This window comes from Scleropages formosus, chromosome 9, assembly GCF_900964775.1.
Source record: "Scleropages formosus chromosome 9, fSclFor1.1, whole genome shotgun sequence".
NCBI classification, from domain to species: Eukaryota; Metazoa; Chordata; class Actinopteri; order Osteoglossiformes; family Osteoglossidae; genus Scleropages; species Scleropages formosus.
Window position 1 is genome coordinate 20,121,406 of NC_041814.1, and position 19,712 is coordinate 20,141,117.

The 19,712-nt window shown below is 41.8% G+C and overlaps 1 protein-coding gene across 4 annotated transcripts in view; it reads right to left on the minus strand.

Annotated features, from left to right (window-relative positions):
- The window catches only part of LOC108935568 (E3 ubiquitin-protein ligase HECW1-like), a 79,704-nt gene that overhangs the window by 38,733 nt on the left and 21,259 nt on the right, over positions 1-19,712 (minus strand). For all 4 annotated transcript variants that reach the window (XM_018754308.2, XM_018754306.2, XM_018754304.2 and 1 more), the window contains 3 exons: positions 17,647-17,741; positions 9,517-9,592; positions 5,251-5,420 (listed from right to left, as the gene is read on the minus strand). In XM_018754308.2, coding sequence (XP_018609824.2) covers positions 5,251-5,420; positions 9,517-9,592; positions 17,647-17,741 — 341 coding nt within the window. The remainder of the gene's footprint in view (positions 1-5,250; positions 5,421-9,516; positions 9,593-17,646; positions 17,742-19,712) is intronic.

The following is a 19,712-nucleotide window of genomic DNA, read 5'->3' on the forward strand; positions in this document are numbered from 1 at the left end:
GAACCGCTTTTCCCATACAGGGTCACGGGGAACCGGAGCCTACCCGGGAACACAGGGCGTAAGGCCGGAGGGGGAGGGGACACACCCAGGACGGGACGCCAGTCCGTCGCAAGGCACCCCAAGCGGGACTCGAACCCCAGACCCACTGGAAAGCAGGACCCAGTCCAACCCACTGTGCCACTGCACCCCCCTATGAAGTAAATACAATAAAGTAAATAAAGTACAGTGTACTGCAGACTGAAACAGATGTCCGTCAGATATCACTTGAGGTCTTTTAAAGTGACCTGTGTGCTCCTTACTGATGGAGCCAATGTCACAATAGGTGCATTCAAATAGAGGGAGGTCCATATGGTAAATATGGGTAGGCAAGTGATTTACTTTGATTTAACAAGCAGGGAAGCATTAATATTTTTCATTGAAGTCTTGTGCAGGATAAGCAAGCAAGTTCTGCACAAGAATCCCTCCCCTCACAGGAGAGAAAGATGAAAGTACAATTAACCCTGTTCTTCCCTCCTTATCTCTTTGTCTCCTAGTGAAGTGATGTGCTTTCCAGTAGTCACCAGGGATGCCTTGCCTGAGAAACATATCAAACTGGTGAGCTGCACAAACACAATGAGGGGTTTCTTATTGCATTTGGTGGTGGTAACAAGTCAAAATTAAAATAATCACAGTTCAGGCAAGCTATTATGTATTCCTTAAACTGTTTCCCAAAGAAAGTCACAACAGTAAGCTATTACTCAGCTACCTGACTGAGTAATTTTTAGAAGAGCAGTTCAGGGTAAGTACTTTGTTCAGAGGTACCAGAGCAGGATATGCGATTTGAACCTAGGTCTGTTAAGTGCAAGGTGGTAGTTCTAACTACTATGTCACCTGCTGGCACATATACAATTGTTCCTGCGTTCTAGGATACAGGAGCTTCATTATCTTGTGATGCAAAAGCTTATGACGACGACTTTATAAATTATGAATTTATACTTTTCAACTGATGCTTTTTGCTCTATTTTTTCATATTAAACCATTTTATTGAAGGGGTCTTTCAGTTTTCAATTAATATGTTTATTTGCCTACGTATGTACTACATTTTTTTGCTGTTCTCAAGCGGTAAAAATTCAGAGATAGGAAGAAGCTAAATATTATCGGAATTCCAGGTAAACACCTAATGCACCTACGGGACCAATGGCTGGTCCATTTTTCCTGTTTTCAAAAGAACACTGCTGACAGCTACTGACAGACTGACAGTCACACCCTGTAAGTCGATGTCTTGTTTGTACTTGTTCCTGTCCACAGCTGACAAAATTCTTTTGTGCAATAACATGCTTGCCACGTGGGACTGTAGAGAACAAGGTGATGGTCCAAGAGACCCACATGGCCATGTTGCTGCTGTCACAAACCTCACCTTCCCATTACCGTTTCCCCAGAGAAGTCTGATTGTGAGCGAAATGGGAGGTGGAGGTGACAGCACCTGCCATCCTGAAGCCTGCTATCTCTATCATGCATTAACACTGTGCAGTATCAGCAGAGCCAGTTGGAAGACCTGATGGCCGCTGTCTTCGAAGGACACACATCACGGAGAACCGTAACTGACCTCAGCAGGAACTTAAGGTGTGAGAACAAAAAATGAGAAAAATCATAAACTGAGAGAAATGATATTCTGTTTTCTGTTGGAATTCAGCACATTGCCCGGACACCATTTTCTATCAGCTGACACTGCGAATGTAAAAATAAATAATACATGGTAGCCAAATGCACCCATTTCAAAAAAAAAAAAAAAATGAAAAAGAAACAGGAATTAAAGCAGGGTTTTTTGTATATAGTACATTCAGTCATACATTCACTACCAGCGCTTGTCCAGTGCAGGACTACGATGATAAAAACCCTGTCCTGGAAGCACAGGGTGCAAAAGCAGGGTATTTAGTACTTAAAACTTATAAAATATATCAAACTGCATAGTAATTTCTATATTGCACTCCACAACAAATTATTCTAGAAGTACATACTTAGCCCTCCATCTGGACAGGTTTTATCATAAAAAATTTTGCATACTTAGCATACCTTCTTTCATGGGTCTTCGTGAATGTGTACCCCATAACCCAATGTTTATCTGTTCCCCAAACCACCCTATGCTTTTAAATAAAAAAATTTAAGAATGTAATATGCTGCATCAGCACAAAATCAAAGACAACTACTACTAACAGTGTCAATAGTTTCTTCTAATTTCTGCTTATTAACATTCAACTCTTGGTTCTATTCCATGCAATCGATATTAAAATTGACTGGGAGGTAACTAAATCCCCCCACATAAATCACACTGAAACGACTCATTGAATATCAGTCTATTCATCAAAGTCTCGAGATGCCTGTTTCCAGTGAATCCTACAGTATGCAATAACCCAGTTCTGGTGAAAAGACTGGAGGAGGTGCCTGGATCAATGAGCCTATTACAACCCGACCACCCATGACCAGATAAACACTTTCCTCCCATTTATAACATCTCACACTGCATCCAGCTAAAACCTGGTCTCTGCTGACAGCAAGGATTTTTGTGTTTCAGAATATGCCACAATTTGGTTAAAGTGCAGATTAAAGAATTATGCTGAGCCACATTTGTTCCCTCACGCAGATAGGACTCCTCCACAGATAGTGGCGCTCTCAGAGAGGCACAGATGGTGCAGTAATGCAACACATCAATCTTTGACTCCTGGAAAGGAGAATTTTATTAAGTGTTTCTCTTTTTTTTTCTGGAATTCCGTGGGTGTGTGAGCTGATCCAATTGCATTTCTGTTCAGTGGGGGGAAAAAAAAAAAAACAATATATTTCACTTTAGCACTGAAGAGGTGGTGCACCTACACCTACACATTTATAACTGTATTGGTGAGCAGACAGCAGAAGCAGGGATTAAGTAGCAAACAACAGGTTCTGCTATTACAAATTATAGAATGGTGTATGTGATGAAAGGGGGGCAAGGTGGTGCAGCGGGTTTGGCTGGGGCCTGCTCTTTGGCGGGGCTGGGGTTCGAGTCCCGCCTGGGATGCCTTGCGGCGGACTAGCATCCCCCCCCCCCACCCCAGGCTTGTGCCCTGTGTTGCCGAGTAAGGCTCCAGTTCGCCATGACCCTGCTCGGGACAAGCGGCTTCAGACAGTGTATGTGACACAGCAAATTATGAACACTGTACTGTAGTACACTACACTCATTCCTCATTTAATTGGGTTAATTCATTCCATGGAATTATCCTTTTGGAGTTCCCATTTGGAAAGGATGGAATTACAGGCAGTCTCTGGGTTACGAACATCCGAATTATGTGCAACCCGTAGTTACGAACCACCCCCCTTACTTACTGGAAGTTAATTTTGTCATCACCTTAAAGTAACAATCAAATAAAAACTTCATAACGAAGCCTATTATATTAAAAATTTGAGTTACATACAATGATTTGTAATAATAAACGGGGACTACTTTGCAATACACATCAAAACATTGCGCGTCTACAGTGGTTCTTCGGCTCGTGGGCAGCGAGCGTGAGCCCGAGGTAGGACAAACACTTCCTTCTTTTCAGTCGGATCACGTTGCTGTTTACAGTGTCTCATGTGTTACTGTATCTGGCTTCAATTTTTTTGTTTTTACCCTTGTAACCATGGCATCAAAGCGTAAATGTGACGCATGTGATGGTGACTCATCCAAAAAAAGGAAAATGATCACGACTGAAACTAAAGTGGAAATAATACAGCGAAAAGTGAAACGCCAACGAACATTGGAAAAGTGAACATTAAGGTTTCTTTTAACATTTTGCACACGTGCGCACACACTCTTTTCTCCCTCTCTCCTTCCAAGTCCTGTCCCTCATCGTTCCCCAGTACCGTTCCGCATCTATTTGATGACGACCGCCCGCCTCGTCCCTCGACCGCAATTTCGGATTCTCGCCTCCGTTCGGTTCGCCAATCGACCGACCGCTTATCCGTCCCCGACCGCAAGAACACATCTAGTCCTTTGATTCTGAATAAATGATCCTGCACTTGGGTCCCGTCTCCTCCGTGTGCTCTTCATCGTGACAGTAGTAATATTTATTATCATCTCTTTCTATGCCTCTCTGTTATAAGTAATGTAGCTACGTTTATTAGTATCATTATTATTGTTATTACATCATTATACTGTATTATTATTATTGTATTTTTATATTAAAGATGTTTTAGTGTATCAGGAAGTGTTACTTTAATGTTTTTTTATGCATAGAAAGGTACACATTATACTAAGACAAACATTTGACAAACTGACATTTGATACCCACCATACCTAACTGTTCTGACTTACATCAAAATCCGACTTAAAGACAGACTGAGGACACGGAACTTGTTCATAATCCAGGGACTGCCTGTACGATTATTTCTTACCAAAACAAAGTGTACTTTATGCATGACAATGACAATGTATTTTGAAAGAATATGTAACAAAAATATGGTTTTTAGCTTGTGCTTTTTAATGTTACCTTTTCAGTCACTTGTGTTTTATCAATAACTCCCTGTCCAATGCAGTACTGTGGCGGTCCATTGTCTACCTGTTGCCTAGGGTGCAAGACAGGGGTATTTCAATAATTTATGTGAAGAATGCTTATGATACAGGGGGGTGCGGTGGCGCAGTGGGTTGGACCGGGTCCTGCTCTCTAGTGGGTCTGGGGTTTGAGTCCCGCTTGGGGTGCCCTGTGGCAGACTGGTGTCCCGTCCTGGGTGGGTCCTCTCCCCCTCCGGCCTTACACCCTGTGTTGCCGGGTAGGCTCCAGTTCCCCGCGACCCCATCTGGGACAAGTGGTTCAGAAAATGTGTGTGTGTGTGTGTGTGTGTTTATGATATCAAGAAAAATCCAAGATCACTGTCTATGTCATGCTGAAAAGCAAGTGGACACTATGGGTTACTGAGGAATGCTAGATACCTACATTTGATCAGAAGATTAAGACTTTATGTTAGGGTAATCATATCATCAAAGGTGTTTATATGACTTTGGCTTGTGCACATGGCAGCAATTTCAAGTGATTCAGGCTTTCCTGGTTAGAGAGGACACAAAAGTGGTTTATCATTGCTTTCCTCCTTGGGTTTCTTCAAATTGTGACGGGAATCCAACAAACACTGGAAAGAATATGCAAACTACACAGAGACTGAGCCTAATTTGAATCCAGCATTAACTACTACTATATTTTATTGTGCAGCAGCGCCTGCGAACTGAAGAGCTCCAGCAAGATGGCCCCAGACAGCAACACTCACCTCCCTCTGCCACACGGGGTTTATTGTGTTGCAAACAATGCTCGAGCGCTTCTCTTGGCCATGGTGGGGCAGGGCAGGGAAGATGCTGTGCTTGCCGGGCTGTATGGAGATTTTCAGATACGGGTCAGGGTTGAAGAACATGCCCTTCTTCAGCCCAACAGCCTGGAAATCTGGAAAGGTATTTGAGCAGAGAGAAGCCGGTCTGTATGAGCAAACTCCATGAGGGTAAGCAGGAATGTCACATTGCTGATGTATGCCAAATTAAAGAGCGATGCTGCATTGTTGCATGCGCAAAGGGACTTCGTGAGATGCGCTGGCACAGTGACAAAACCACAACGGCATCAGCAGTCAGCACTGACCTTTACTACTTTCAAAATATAAAAAGCTGCTGCTGCTCATCTCATAGGACACAAATCACCTCCATCACAATGAAAACTGCATCTTAATCATAACTGGAAAGATGACACCGGAGGGAGTGCAAGTTGTCCCATGTGGAATCCAGTCTGAGAAACACCACCATGTCAAGTGGAATGTGTGGTACAGTAACTATTAGCATTATCATAAACGAAAAGCTGACAAAGAATATCTATATGTGAAAGGAAAAATAATAAAACAAATATTTTGCTGTGTGGAAAAAAAAAAAACAAACATCAGTAACTACTGGCCACATGAGAGTGGATTCATATCCAAAGCTGGACATCACTGTGCTGCTCTATGGCTCTCACGTTATTAAAAGGCATGCAGTATGAGAAACCAGCGAAGCCTCAAGTTCTGTTCTATCCCTTGAACATTTCACAACAGAAACAGCACTGGTCAGCCAGTGCCTGCTGTGTGGTGGGTCTGTGGTTCGAGTCCTGCTTGGGTGAGAGAAACCAATGTCGCTAAATAAGCCTCAGAAATATGCAATTATGGGTATACATGAGGGGGGGTGCGGTGGTGCAGCGGGTTTGACCAGTGCCTGCTCTCTGGTGGATCTGGGGTGCGGGTCTCGCTTGGGGTACCTTGTGACGGACTGATGTACTGTCCTGGGTGTGTCCCCTCCCCCTTTGGCCTTTCACCCTGTGTTACCGGGTTAGGCTCTGGCTTGCTGTGACCGCGCTTGGGACAAGCGGTTGTTCACAATGAGAACAACACTGGGTAGGACACTTCTGCTATTCTGTACAGGTGCTCTTTACTCCTTCATATGATTATCTGAACTGTATCCTCTGTGCCAAAAGGGTCTAACACTGCATTCTTGCACATCTCCTGCTAACATCAGTTCCATCTTATCACCCCGGAAAAGAAACAGGCTCCTGAACACTTGGTGTCGCCATGCATTTTGGTTTCCAGTGTTTTTTAAATAATCATGAAAAAATGTAGTGCAAAGAGGAATCGACGGTGCAAATGCACAAGTATAAGCTGACAGAAACTGCAGTGACTACAAATACATTACTGCCTTTAACAAGTACAAGTTTGAGGAAAAGCACTTTGCTCCGCCACACGGGTTCCAGAGCTGTTACACCGAATCATATCACACATAAAATATTTATTGCTAAGAAAGAATGTCTTTAAATGAATCAGGCAAGTGTGGAAAAATACAGCCAAACAGAGTACTGTTAACAAAAAAAGGCTCAAAGTAGCCCTTACAATTATTCATTTATCAGACACTTTTCTCCAAAGCCACTTCCAATGAACTCTACAGAGTGTTATGAGCCCACACACCTTATTCACCAAGGTGACTCACACTGCTAGATACACTACTTACAGTGGGTCACTCATCCATACATCAGTGGAACACACTCTCTCTGTCACTCACATGCTATGGATAAACCTGAATGGCATTTTTTTGGAGTGTGGAAGGAAACCAGAGCACCCAGACATGGGGAGAACATGCAAACTCCACACAGACTGAGCAGGGATCAAACCCATGTCCTCTCACACTAGCCAGGTACTGTGAGACAGCAGCACTACTTGCTGTGGCACTGTGCCACTCACCACCTGTTGCCCACTGCCCTTGCTTTCAAGATGCATCCACAGGTTCACATCATGTGTGGTTTTTTTCATTTGATATTTTACTTTAGAATATATCAAGAAAGAAAGGGGCACAGTGGTGCAGTGGCACAGCAGGTTTGAGTGGGTCCTGTTCTCTGGAGGGTCTGGGGTTCGAGCCCTGTTTGGGGTGCCTTGTGATGGACGGGCATCCCATGCTGGGTGTATCCCCTCCCTCACCAGCCTTGCGCCCTCTGTTAGTGGGTTCGGCTCTGGTTCGCTGTAACGTCGCTTAGGACAAGCGGTTTCAGTGTGTGTGTATGTATCAGCAGACACAGAAAACAAGAGCTTTATCCATCAGGCTGTATTTCATAATAATTCAGGGATTTAAAGCTTTCAGTTATGAATGATGGGGGAGTATGGATTATGCAATATTAATCACTTGAAGAAAATCTTGGCGGTTATAACATTCAGGGTAACATTTGCTGTTCTAGGCATAATTGTTGTAATTAAACCCCACTTTGTCAAGAACTGTACATAAAAAGCATGCTTAAAAATATGATTAATTATATTATGTGGTGTCAGAGCTACGTGACAGGAAAGTCCAGACAACTGAGCCAAATCAAAGCCCTTAGAGGGATGGCATGAATCAAGAACAACTTTCAACTAATCAGCTGTGCAGATTTGATGATGAATTAGAGTGAACTAGGGAGGCTGATCAGTATGGGGGGGGGTAAGACAGCCTGGAAAAGGAATGTGGGTGGAACTGCCTCATATATGAAGGCTATTCAGCTTCAGTCCTGAAGAGACTGGTCCGGGGGGGTGTTCCCACCAGGGACTGAATCACCTTAATCAAATCTATGGATTGATTAAACACATTTACTTCCATTTCTGAGCTTTCTTCTATGCAAGGAGTGCTGAAAAGCCAGCTGTGTTCAGCCTCTCCAGGACCATAGTAAAAAAAAGGGAACAATTCATTCTAGCAGGACTGCAAAGCAGTGGTGGTAGTGCGTAACAGATGAAGTGAGGCATGGACAGAAACACAGGTAGGTGCTGCACTCTGGTGCCGCACCCCTACACATGGATGGAAAGGTGGTGTACACGATGGAAAGGTGGCATGCACCACGCTGCGACACGCAGCCTCAATTTAATTATGAGGAAAGGAAGGGAGACATATTTCCTGCAGTGAGACAGATCCTCCTTGTTGCCTCGTCACTGATTCAGTTATTAAAGGGTAAACAGAGGAAGCCAAGCAAAGCGAGGAAACAAATTTGCTAGCGCACACTGTGACAGCGGCGCTAAAAATGAACAGTGGATTGGGAGATCTAATTGCCCTTGTAGAAGTGGGATAGGGCCCACAGATCAACACAATGACGTTTTAAATTTTTTTTTAAACTACTGATGGTGATCATAAATAGGATAATACACAGTGGAGAGGCTAAGTGGATGCTAAGCAGATTTTATGGGTCACAATGGCCTGTCAAAGGAGCACCTTGATGTGGAAAACTCTTAGTCCCTTAGTGGAATATTTGAAAAAATGAGAACAGACTGCTCTTGGACAAAAAACACACAGTTCACTTTATGGAAGCATACTGTCTGATGTGGGAACGGGGGGGCGGAAAGAAGTAGCGTGCAGCCAGACTGAAGAAGGCCAGGAGCTGTACGGAAGAAACTCACAAAACAAAGCAATGACACATAGGCAGGGAAGTAAAAGAAAATGTTACTCAAGGTAAAGAAAAAGCCTTCGTACAAGGTTTGACCTCAACATTATCCAACACTGTTCAAATGTCCATCTATGCACAGTCATATACTTCCCACAATACGGACAATGTGTGGGTTTAGGCATTCGGTTATATAAGACGGCTTGTTAAACACAAACATTTTTTATGAAAACTTCTCCCTGTTGTTCGTTCTGTTCCACAGATACATAAAATACACACTCAAAAAAGTGCACTAGCTAATGTAATTACCAAACAAAAATGAGTAACACATTCCATCCTGGCTGAGTGCACCACTCTATTAGAAGGGACTGACTTGCTATTGATGACGCTATTGCGTAGATATATTTGTTTGGGATGCAGAGATAACCACAGAAGCCCCTTTAGGGAAAAACCACAGCAATGCATACCAAAAAAAACATGGGGACATGGGAAAGCATGCAAGTTGAGAAAAGCATGAACTTTTCAGCTACCCTCTCTTGCTCCTCATACCCCTGGAGGAGGCCTATAGGCTAGATCTCACACAGAGGTTAACAGGGAGATCTGGGTGGTGGCAGTGGTACTAGCAGGAAATTCTCACCTGACAGGGCGAAGCTTATGAGTCTTCGGTTTCCCTGGCTCGGCGTGACCTCCCCTCTGTTCACAGGCTTCAGTAACTATGTGGGAGAAAGGTGCAGGGTGAGAGAGAGGGAAAGAGGGGGAGAGAGAGATCAGATGGACTCCCTTCCTCCTACTCCTCTTCCTCTTCATTGTCCTCTTCTGGATTCTATACCAAGACCCATCACTTAAGGTCCATTAGACCCATTAAGCACTAAATTCAGGGCCCCATCTAATGCCCAGATCAATGGAGCATGGTCATTATGTCTCCATTGATCTGCTCTCCAGGAAGTTGGGGATCAAGAGGATAAGGAGGCGGAGCCTTCTCAGAAAAGCAAAAACGTACTGCTTCCGTTCTGACAAGGACAACAACTTTGTGACCATGTGTTGTTTATGTGCTGCTACTTCCATAGTGTTTACAGGGCCAAATGAATCAAGGTCATCTGAAATGACCACATGCAAATCAAGTCAAAATACGGCACCGTACACTGCTGAATATGTATAACGGTTATGGTGAACCACTTTGCATGCACTTTATTGAGCTCTTCATTAATTAGCTGTTATCGAGCTACAGATATGGTAGTTCCACGTGCCCGTGTCAGTCGGTTAAAGAGATGCACTTCAATGACAGTAATATGTTAATGTGTTGTCGGTAAGACATCTGCTTTTTTCTGTGACACACCAAGGACATCGTGTCATTTCCAAACTTTCTGAACATCCAACACAAAGTGGAAAATATACAAATCTGATTGCTTAAATCTGGGCTTGCGTTTTCACAAGACCCAACATGACCAGCATATACTTATAGATGATTCAGCTTCAAGTATCACTTTACCAACCTGCTTCTCCAAACCTGGACACTGGGAGAAATTTTGGGCATCATACAGCTTTCCAGCCATATCGTCAAAACCCCACTGGCATAATGAAATAAACTAGAACATGACATCAGCTTTTCTGATGTTGATGTTTAAACTCAGTATATATTACATGACTAATGTATAAACTCAGTATAGATTACATGAGTTGCTGCATATAGACTTGGTAGAGACTACAACATTGTAAAACAAGAAAAATTAATAGCATCATTACATCAGTAGTAGCATACAGAATTCAATACGCAATAGAGCGGTAATTGTGACCAATAACCCAATGTAAATTATGGGTTGGAAATGGAAAGTACAGTGTGGAGGTGAAATGATGAACAAGAGACAAAGAGACACACAGTGTGTTTTCACAAAGATGAAAAGTGAACCACAAATTTGTGAGTGGGACTCAAACAAAGAGATGTGATGAAATATCGAACTGGAACACCGGACCTGGACAGGAGCACCAAAGGCAGGAGAAGACAGGACAGGTACATGGGACCGGAACAGAAACACATATGGAACAAGGCTTGAGAAATAGGTAACGGAAGTTTGTCAGGAAAACACAAATGGAACGCTGATTAAAAATCCGAGATCCAGCCTCAGCTGTTTCTTCCTTTTATGCTTCACTAATGGCCAGATTGTGAACAGGTGTACAGGTCTGGGCTAGTGGCTTCTCCTCTGGCCACGAGGGGTATTGTCCCTGTGGGTCATGACATGGCCAGAGATGAAGAAGTATATTAGGCCCAACAGGTGATCAGGTCTTGTAGGTATCGGGGAGCAGATCTGTTGATGGTCTTGTAGGCTGTAACCAGAGTCTTAAAGTTGATATGGGCAGCCAAAGGGAGCCAATGGAAAGAAGCAAGGAGGGGAGACACATGGGAATGCTTTAGCAGGTCAAACAAAGCTTGTGCAGCAGTATTCTCAGTTAGCTGGCGAATTTTGATAGATGAGACAGGAGAGAGCTGCAGTAGTCCAGGAAGGATATCACCATGGCTTGGACCAGAGGCTGTGTAGAGTTTGTTGTCAGATAACGGTGGATCCTGCGGACGTTATGCAGGACATATCTGCTGGATTGTGTTTTGACATCAATGAGCTGAGAGAGGCAGAGACGTGAGTGCACTGCTACTCCGAAACTCTTAAGCGATGAAGCAGGTAAAACAATCAAGATGTACAATTTAACAGTGAGTTCTTGATAGGTGGATGGACCAGCTGAGAACTGAAAGACTTTGCCTTTGGAGAGGTTGAGCTGTAGATGGTGATCAGTCAATCAATGAAACGTTCGAAAGGCAGGTGATGATTCGAGAGGACATGCTTTTAACTACAGGGGGAAAAAAGAAGAAGGTGCAGGTATTGTCAGCATAGCATTGATAGGAGAATGTGAGAGAGGCAATGACAGAAGCAATGGAAGAGGTGTAGATGGAGAAGAGTGGGGGGCAAAGCACTGAGCACTGCAGAACACCAGCTGAAAGAGCAAGAGGAGAAGACGGAGCCATGCCAGTATACATGGTAAGATCTACATGACAGGCTGCTTGTTGCATAAGAGGCCTTTGGGATGTAAGAATATAAAGAACCCACACAGTGGTACCAGACTTAAATCTGATTAATAGGTAAAGGGAAAACTCATGCCTGCTTTGCAAAAACAATGAGTGCGTCGGAGGCCATCTGTAATGCATATGGGAAACTCAGTTACATTTCCATTAAAGGCTAAGCCACTTTGCACAAAATTATGCCCATGGTTTACTGTAGGGGAAGTAGGTTCCAGAAGCTCTATGGCTGTCTTTAACGGAAGCTGATTCAGCAGCATTTATGGTCACGGCAACATTTCCAGGTCTTTCCATCAGAATCCACACCACTCGCATGTACACAAAAAGATCTCTCTGCAACGTGCTTTCGAATGCCAATCAGCAAGAATAATCGGTTTGTCCGGAGTTTGAAGACTGAGTCATTTCATGAATATATTTTCTATGCAAATGCTAAAATAAAAAGACACATTGAAGCAAAGTATTTAAGGAAAGCTCCATGGTCATTGCCTGCACAGTTTAAGCATCACTTACCAAAGGCAAACCTAGTCTAGATTCAGTGGAGAAATGAGTCTCTTTCAGAATTGTTGCCATCATTTTGTGATTTGATGCTACAGACAAAAATCTGGAAAAAAACAGGTCTGTAAACAGTACTGAATGCCGCACGCTGCACTTAAGAGGCACAACACAAGAAAGAGTCTGGATGTGTCTCTGCAGTGCGGTTGCTGACTGCTGGGATTGAGAGCCCCTGTGAAACCCTTCCACATCAAATGAGTCAGAGCTTTGCCTAGAGCGGTACACGCGCAAGCAAGCACACAAACACACATTCAAACACACACAAACATGCAAGTGTATACGCAGACACACAAAAATGCAAGATATATATATAATATATATCTATACAGGCATATACATACATATATATATATATATATATATATATATATATATATACACAAACACAGCCATACACAAATATACCTACGTTTACTTTATTACAGCTGGCTGCTGCAGCACTGATATGTTAAGACACAATTCAACATTTAATTATTGAATCTGAATCAAGAAATAATTTATTACTGCCAGTTTCCAGCATTGACATGCTGGTACCACTTGGTAAGCTCTTGGCGAGCATACAGATATTGGCAACAACACAGGAGATGGCCTTCTTGTTAATCAATTTCCACTCCCAAATCCACTATAAATACATCATGCATCAATATCCAATTCATTTGAAAAGGGAAGTTTCTGGAAATACACCATGAATTGGGTTAGGGCTACAGTTCCTGTACATACTATACATTATCCACTTCAGCGTACCAATTTCAATTTAGCAAACGCAGCTTTATCACTGTATCATTTACAATATTTTATTCTGGTAGCACGAAGGTTTCATTTAACTGAAAAGTCGGATGAGCTGATGGAGAATTCGGGACATCTGTCTCAGTACAGACAATCTTCCCGCAGCCAAATTCAATGTCCATCTTCTGTATAAAACCTGCTGCTTCCTGCAGAATCGCTGCCTTGCAACCCACCACCTCGTGCATTTTTACAGCCCCCACTGAAAATACAACCTTTAGCCTGCACTGTCAATGGTATTTTAGGAGAGGTCACTTCCGCCTCTCAGTGGGCCAACACTGGGAGACACGATCTACAGTTTCCCTTCCTTCATAACCACCACAAAGGTCAGTGTTTTCATGACAACAGTCCGCAATGAACAAATGTACAAACAATGAATAAATGAACAAATAAATGAACAAATGCTCTCTCACAACTTTTTTACTGTACTGTATTGTGAAACTGTGTGAATTAGCGTAAACCGGACTGAGAATTGCATTTTTGCTTCGACTTGGAGTTGAATTCATATTTTGTACTAATTTGTATCCAGAGCCTAATTGTTCTCGTTTTGCAGAATGGAGAAACAATAAGTTGGCAAATCACGCATTTTCTGAGAACACTAATAAACTGCTGATTTAAACACTGTTTCCATAAACAATGACATTCAGTTGTGAGAGAAAAAAACAGACTAACTGAAGATAAGGACCTTTGTCAAGGTACTGACATGTAAGCATATAGACTATTGATCACACTCTTTACATTTACATTTATTCATTTAGCAGATGCTTTTCTCCAAAGTGACGTACATCTCTTTAGTGTGAATAAAGACAAGTGATCTGTGCCCCATTTTGGAAGACTGAAAAAAACTGCACTTCGGGTCTATGCAAGTACATTTTCTTATAAAAGTTTCCAGTATTGACACCCACCACTCTGTACTGTATGCTCTGTGTTGCTGTACTTAATAAGTGTATCGACTGTAAAGTTTTAAATATCGTATAATTATGTTTTTTAGAGAAAAATTTTGACCTTGATGGCGCTATATCCCATATGACTTGAGCTTTGTCAAAGAGGGAAGTTTTAGCCTGATGAAGAGGAGAAAAAGAAGAAAAACATTACTGATTTCAATGTAGTTGTGTATGTACCTGGTTGGAGAAGAGGCTCCATCAGTCTATACACTCAACAGTAAGGTACTGTCTTTACACCTGAGGTGACAAAAACATAATTTGCACAGATTTCTACAGAGGTAATACTGGACAAAGCATATGATTCCCAACTCTTTAAAAATTTACTTGAAAATTAAAAAGATTTCAAAACAATTCACTCTCTTGAGATTTAGCCAGTACCATGGAGGTGTTTTGCGTTCACATGAGTAAAAGGAGAAAAGTTTCAGGAAACCATTGTGAAAAATCAGTAAAACCACAGAAAGATGAAAAACAAGTCAGAGATCACAGTACTTAAAGCTCTGAGACTGGTGTCACAGGCCAAACTCATTGGTACAATACCTTTATTCACAAACAGGCCTCAAGCAGCTGTAACAACAAAAAAGTGTTCACTGTAGTTAAAAATATTGAGTCCACTGAAGCTGGATCCATACTGCAACTCAAAACATTTTGCCTCTTCATAAAAGCAGCAGGGGGTCTCCACCATAACTGTTTAGTTAAATATTATGCCATCTGTGTGAGAGCAAACACACACAAAGAATTCAGAGCCAGTTAAATGTCACAAGTGCTCTTCTGCCAGGACAAACTTGTGGGCCTCAACCGCTGTGCGAAACACCTTATGCGAATCCTTTAAATATTCCCTTTCGCATGGATAGGACAGGACGACACTGGCTGAAAATGCAGAAAGTCCACATAATATCTAGTCAACTAAACCAGTTTCATTTTCATGTAATGTCACCTATAAACAATGACATGCTCTCTGTTATTTCCAAGCAGGCGCTCAGGACTACCACGGCAAATCTACCAACAAATCCAAAGCCCCTGCTTTTCTGGGGAAGGGGTCTTCTAAGCAATGTTAAATCATCATTCTCTGCCAAGCAAAACCAACCTGCAGACCAACTTGTAACCACAAAAGATTCAGTTACATGGTCCATGGTAAAAATATAACATGTAACTATTGTACATGTTAAAATACCCAGTGACTTCTATAAGTATTTGCATCTACATTTTGTAGGGTTCAGTAACTACCACCACAAAACTCCAAAGGGTTATAGTGTAACCTGTTATGAAATGTTTATAAATCTAATTTAAAATATCTATACATGTTTCCTTACAGAAGAGTGTTACTGTGAGTATGCAGTTAGAGACTGGGATTTACAGTGTAACCTCAACAAGTTTGCTTTAAGGCTGATGACATATGTCTTTACCAGCAGTGACTTGCCACTGGAGCTGTCCCATTACCTTGTAAAGGATCAGGACCTCAGCTGCTAAACAGATACATGGCACTGCAGTTGCGTTTCTCCAGCGTCTGTCCACTTTAATTAAGGAGAAGCACAAATAATGCGCTCATTCTTGGAAGCAGGCCATGCTGACGAAAGGGATACTCCTGAGTTTCTCCCCTAATATAAGACGCATACGTTTACCACAGGCAAACCACACTTATTTAAAAAACATAGTTATTCTTGAACAAATTCTGCTGTGTAGGGTTGTGACACGTGCAGCTCATGGCAGTGCAGGTGGGGAATGTGCATGAGTTCTTTGCATACTTGTGATCAATAACCATCTGCACTAAGTACAGTATTTAAACTTCTTCCCACAGTGGAAGCGTGCTAGATAGTTGGATACCCAGAGACGAGAGCCTGATTCCAGCCCAAGACAAATTTCTCCCTCTCCTTTTCAAATCTTGTCTGATCCACCACATTACCGAAATCCCAAGACAGTCCTGTTCCCATGTGCAGTTCATTTCACATTAATACAAGGACTTGCTGGCATCCAAAGCTTAGCCACTGTGTTGAATTGTCTGAAAGATCCAGGAAACTAGCACAGGAGTGTCAAATAATTTAATTAAAATCAAGTCATATCCACTACAAAAATGAAGAATCCCTTGGAAAATGAGGCAACACATGCTGATCAAGGCGATTGTCTTCTTAAACCGCCATGCTTCATTTTTTTGTTGAACCTAATAATTATATTGATGATCTATGTAGTGTCCACACCTGCACAGTAACTCAGACTAACATAGTCAATAAATTAGACTAATATAGCCAATACATTGTGTCCCACTGGCATGGGCTAAGAAGAAGAAAGCAGCAGCCAGTCAGAGCTCTGCTTTGGGACTGTGCACTGGTCAGCGACCTGGAGTAAGAGGTCTTGAGCAATTAGAGAGCTGAACCTCAGCCAACCGCTTAAGTGTGGTATTAATAGGTCTAAAGTAATCTGGCTCTGCTTGTCACCCTGTAAGCCATGCTGTCACAGAGCCAGGAAAAAAGAAGAAGTGGGACAGCGCTGTCAATAAGCAGCCCGCAGTTTCCAGGATGGCCTGATGCTTCTCACCAGCAATATGTTTCGAAAGCCACACATTTCTCAAGCGCACTTATTCTCTTTCAGGTACTCTCAGCAACCTTACTTTACAGTCACATCCTTCACCTGGAATCCAGAGTAAACCAATTAAAGGCAGATTTCTGACTAGGGAAGAAAGATGACTTTTGATTGTAGTGAGGAGAAGCTGACAGCAAATAGCCCTTTTGCTAAGTTAAACATTTAGTCCAACCAGACAGCAGTAACCAATGCTCAGAAATGGCCATCAACACAGGTACTATAGATCCTGTGACTCCTGAGTTAAGCATATATCTTCGTCATGTTAGAAAATCAGAAGAAAGTCAGAAAATCATTTTGGTGGAAGGAATGAGGGAGTCATCTACAAGAGTACCAAATACACATTCTGCAGTGAAGTGGAGAAGGGCTAAAGTGGGAACTCTACCAACTCCTAAATCCAAAGCAACAAATTAAAAACTCACTTTTATCTATGTGTCTTGTTTCAACACACTTCAAGAATCAAACATGTTAAACCATGGTAAAACCTATAATTCACAAATAATGTATGACCATCATTAATGCAAGCACATTTTCATCCCTTTCATTACTAAACTGAGGACAAGTTGAAAGTATTTCTCAGACACTAAGAGATAACCAGCCACTGACTTCATGGCTATCCCTCCTAGAAACACACATAACATTTCAATCAACTGAATTAATTGTACATTATAAATGAAAGTGACTTGAAAAGTAACATTTTCAGTTGTACAAATGCAAATCTTGAAAACTGTAATGAACAACCAGTCATGAAGAACTGATCCATGGCTTTCAGAAGGGTGAAAAATGTGCATTCCTGCATCCTGGTCTTATGATTTGAACCACTGTTGGCTGTAGACTGTGAGCTGGTACTTACTGCTACACTGGAATTCTTCACCGTCACACTGGGGGTGGTTGCTCGGAGGGCTCCGCTCACACCGTGGTAATACTTAAAGCAGATTTTTGTTTCCGCTACAAGAGAATGAACAGGAAGAGGAAGGAAAAGATCAACAAATAGTATTTTTTTTGCACCTGCTAAGGACACATGTGGTTCTGGTTGGACTAAAACTGGTAGTATGCTGATTGGGGGTTGATGACACTCCATTCCACTGGAACCACATCCATGTTAGGAGGAGACACATCACCTTGCATGTTCTTCTACATATATTATGGCACAGAAGACAAGTTATTCCACTTCAGAAGGCCCATGGAAGGAACAGTAATGATCATTATGTATGATTTGAGCCTTTGGTATGTACAAATAGCACAAAACTTTTTTTTCACTCAAATGCTATGCTTGGCAGAGATAGTCAACCTGAGCTGCTCTCCAGAGCAGGACCCATTAAGCCATGGAAAGAATCAAATGGAGGTCATGATGTGCTGTACATTATTTCTGCTCTCCTTATATCAAAGACTGTTAGTTGTTATTATGTGGGGAGCTTGGAAAACGACCTAACCCTAATTCTAACCAATTTCTAAGGATTGGGAAAATTAAAATAGTGAAATAACAACTTGGAAAACCGGAGCTGGAGAAAAATATTCTACCTAAGTGAAAATGTTCTACGAAATGCTAACAAGACATGTTTTTTATTTCATTTATCTTAATGATAAATTCCTCATATTGGTCCTATATACAGTAACTATAAGCTACAGTCCTAGTTATAGAACTGTATGGACCAATAGTTATATACAGTCCTATATAACTATTGGTCCAAATAACTATAAACCACAGCAGCATGGTGGTTATATTTGCCTTGCTATGTGCTAAAATATAGCGTTCAGTCCTGCAACACAGGAACTGCAGAAAAACAAATCAATGTGTGCCTTAAATTAAAGCACCAAGAGGGTGTTTTTGGTGGTGAATTCCAGTGTGAATTCCATGTGCTAAATACAACTCATAAATTACAAAAATAGAGTTGGAAACCTTCTGGGAGAGTAAGGAAATGGTGCAGTTTTGACTGCTCCAGTTTCCCACCTCTTATTAACTCACATCTCTGATTAACTCACATCTGGCGTAGTTTCAGAAAACAAATGAGGCAACTATTGTACCCTTGAACAGATCCAGTGTGTTTCCAGGAACACAACACAGCCAAACACAGCCAATCACAGCCAATCACAGCGATCATCCCAGAGGGCTTTGGGATCCGAGGTGAAATTAAGTTCACCATTTACTTCTCAATGAAAGCAGTGCTTAATAGTTTCATAAACAAATGGTTACCATTATAGACAGATGTGGCTTTAAATAAAAGTATCAGAGCATTATTATTATTATAACTTGGAAATATTCAGCTGTTATTTACATCATCAACTGTGATTCCCTCTAAAAGTTTTGTTTTAACAAACTGTAATCCTCATCATCATCATCACTGAAAAGACAAACATTGGAAGGTTGGCTTTATTTAGCATAGCACTTTCCATTCTTATCTCCAAGTTGCATTAAAATGTCTAATAGTCAAAAAATATGAAAACAATCCAAGAGTGTCTCCTGTGGAACGTAAGACTGAGGCACAGCAGCCATTCTTTCCTCACTACACTACCCGACATCAGGCATGATATGAAGTAAAATGACTCCCAGAGAAAATGGAATTCAAGCCTCAATTTATCTTTCTTGCATCATATCTGCAAAACCTTGCATCAGACTTGCAGAAACTATGTCAGGCTTTAAAGACAATACAAATAAAAAATTTAAGCCTCATGGAGAGGCTCAAGCAGTCCCTGACGGCTACCCATACTGGTAACCTGCTGGCCTGAAATTTTGGCCACTTCTCACTGCACGATACAACAGGAATCCAATCTGTTGTCTCAGCTCTATCTGAAAAACCAAATCCTGCCAATTTTGTTCCAAAACTGATTTTGCTATAATATGCTTTAAGGTGTACCTAAAATAATTTATTACAGAAGTGGTAAAAGCTATCAATATGAAAAACTGCTGTGTGAAACAAA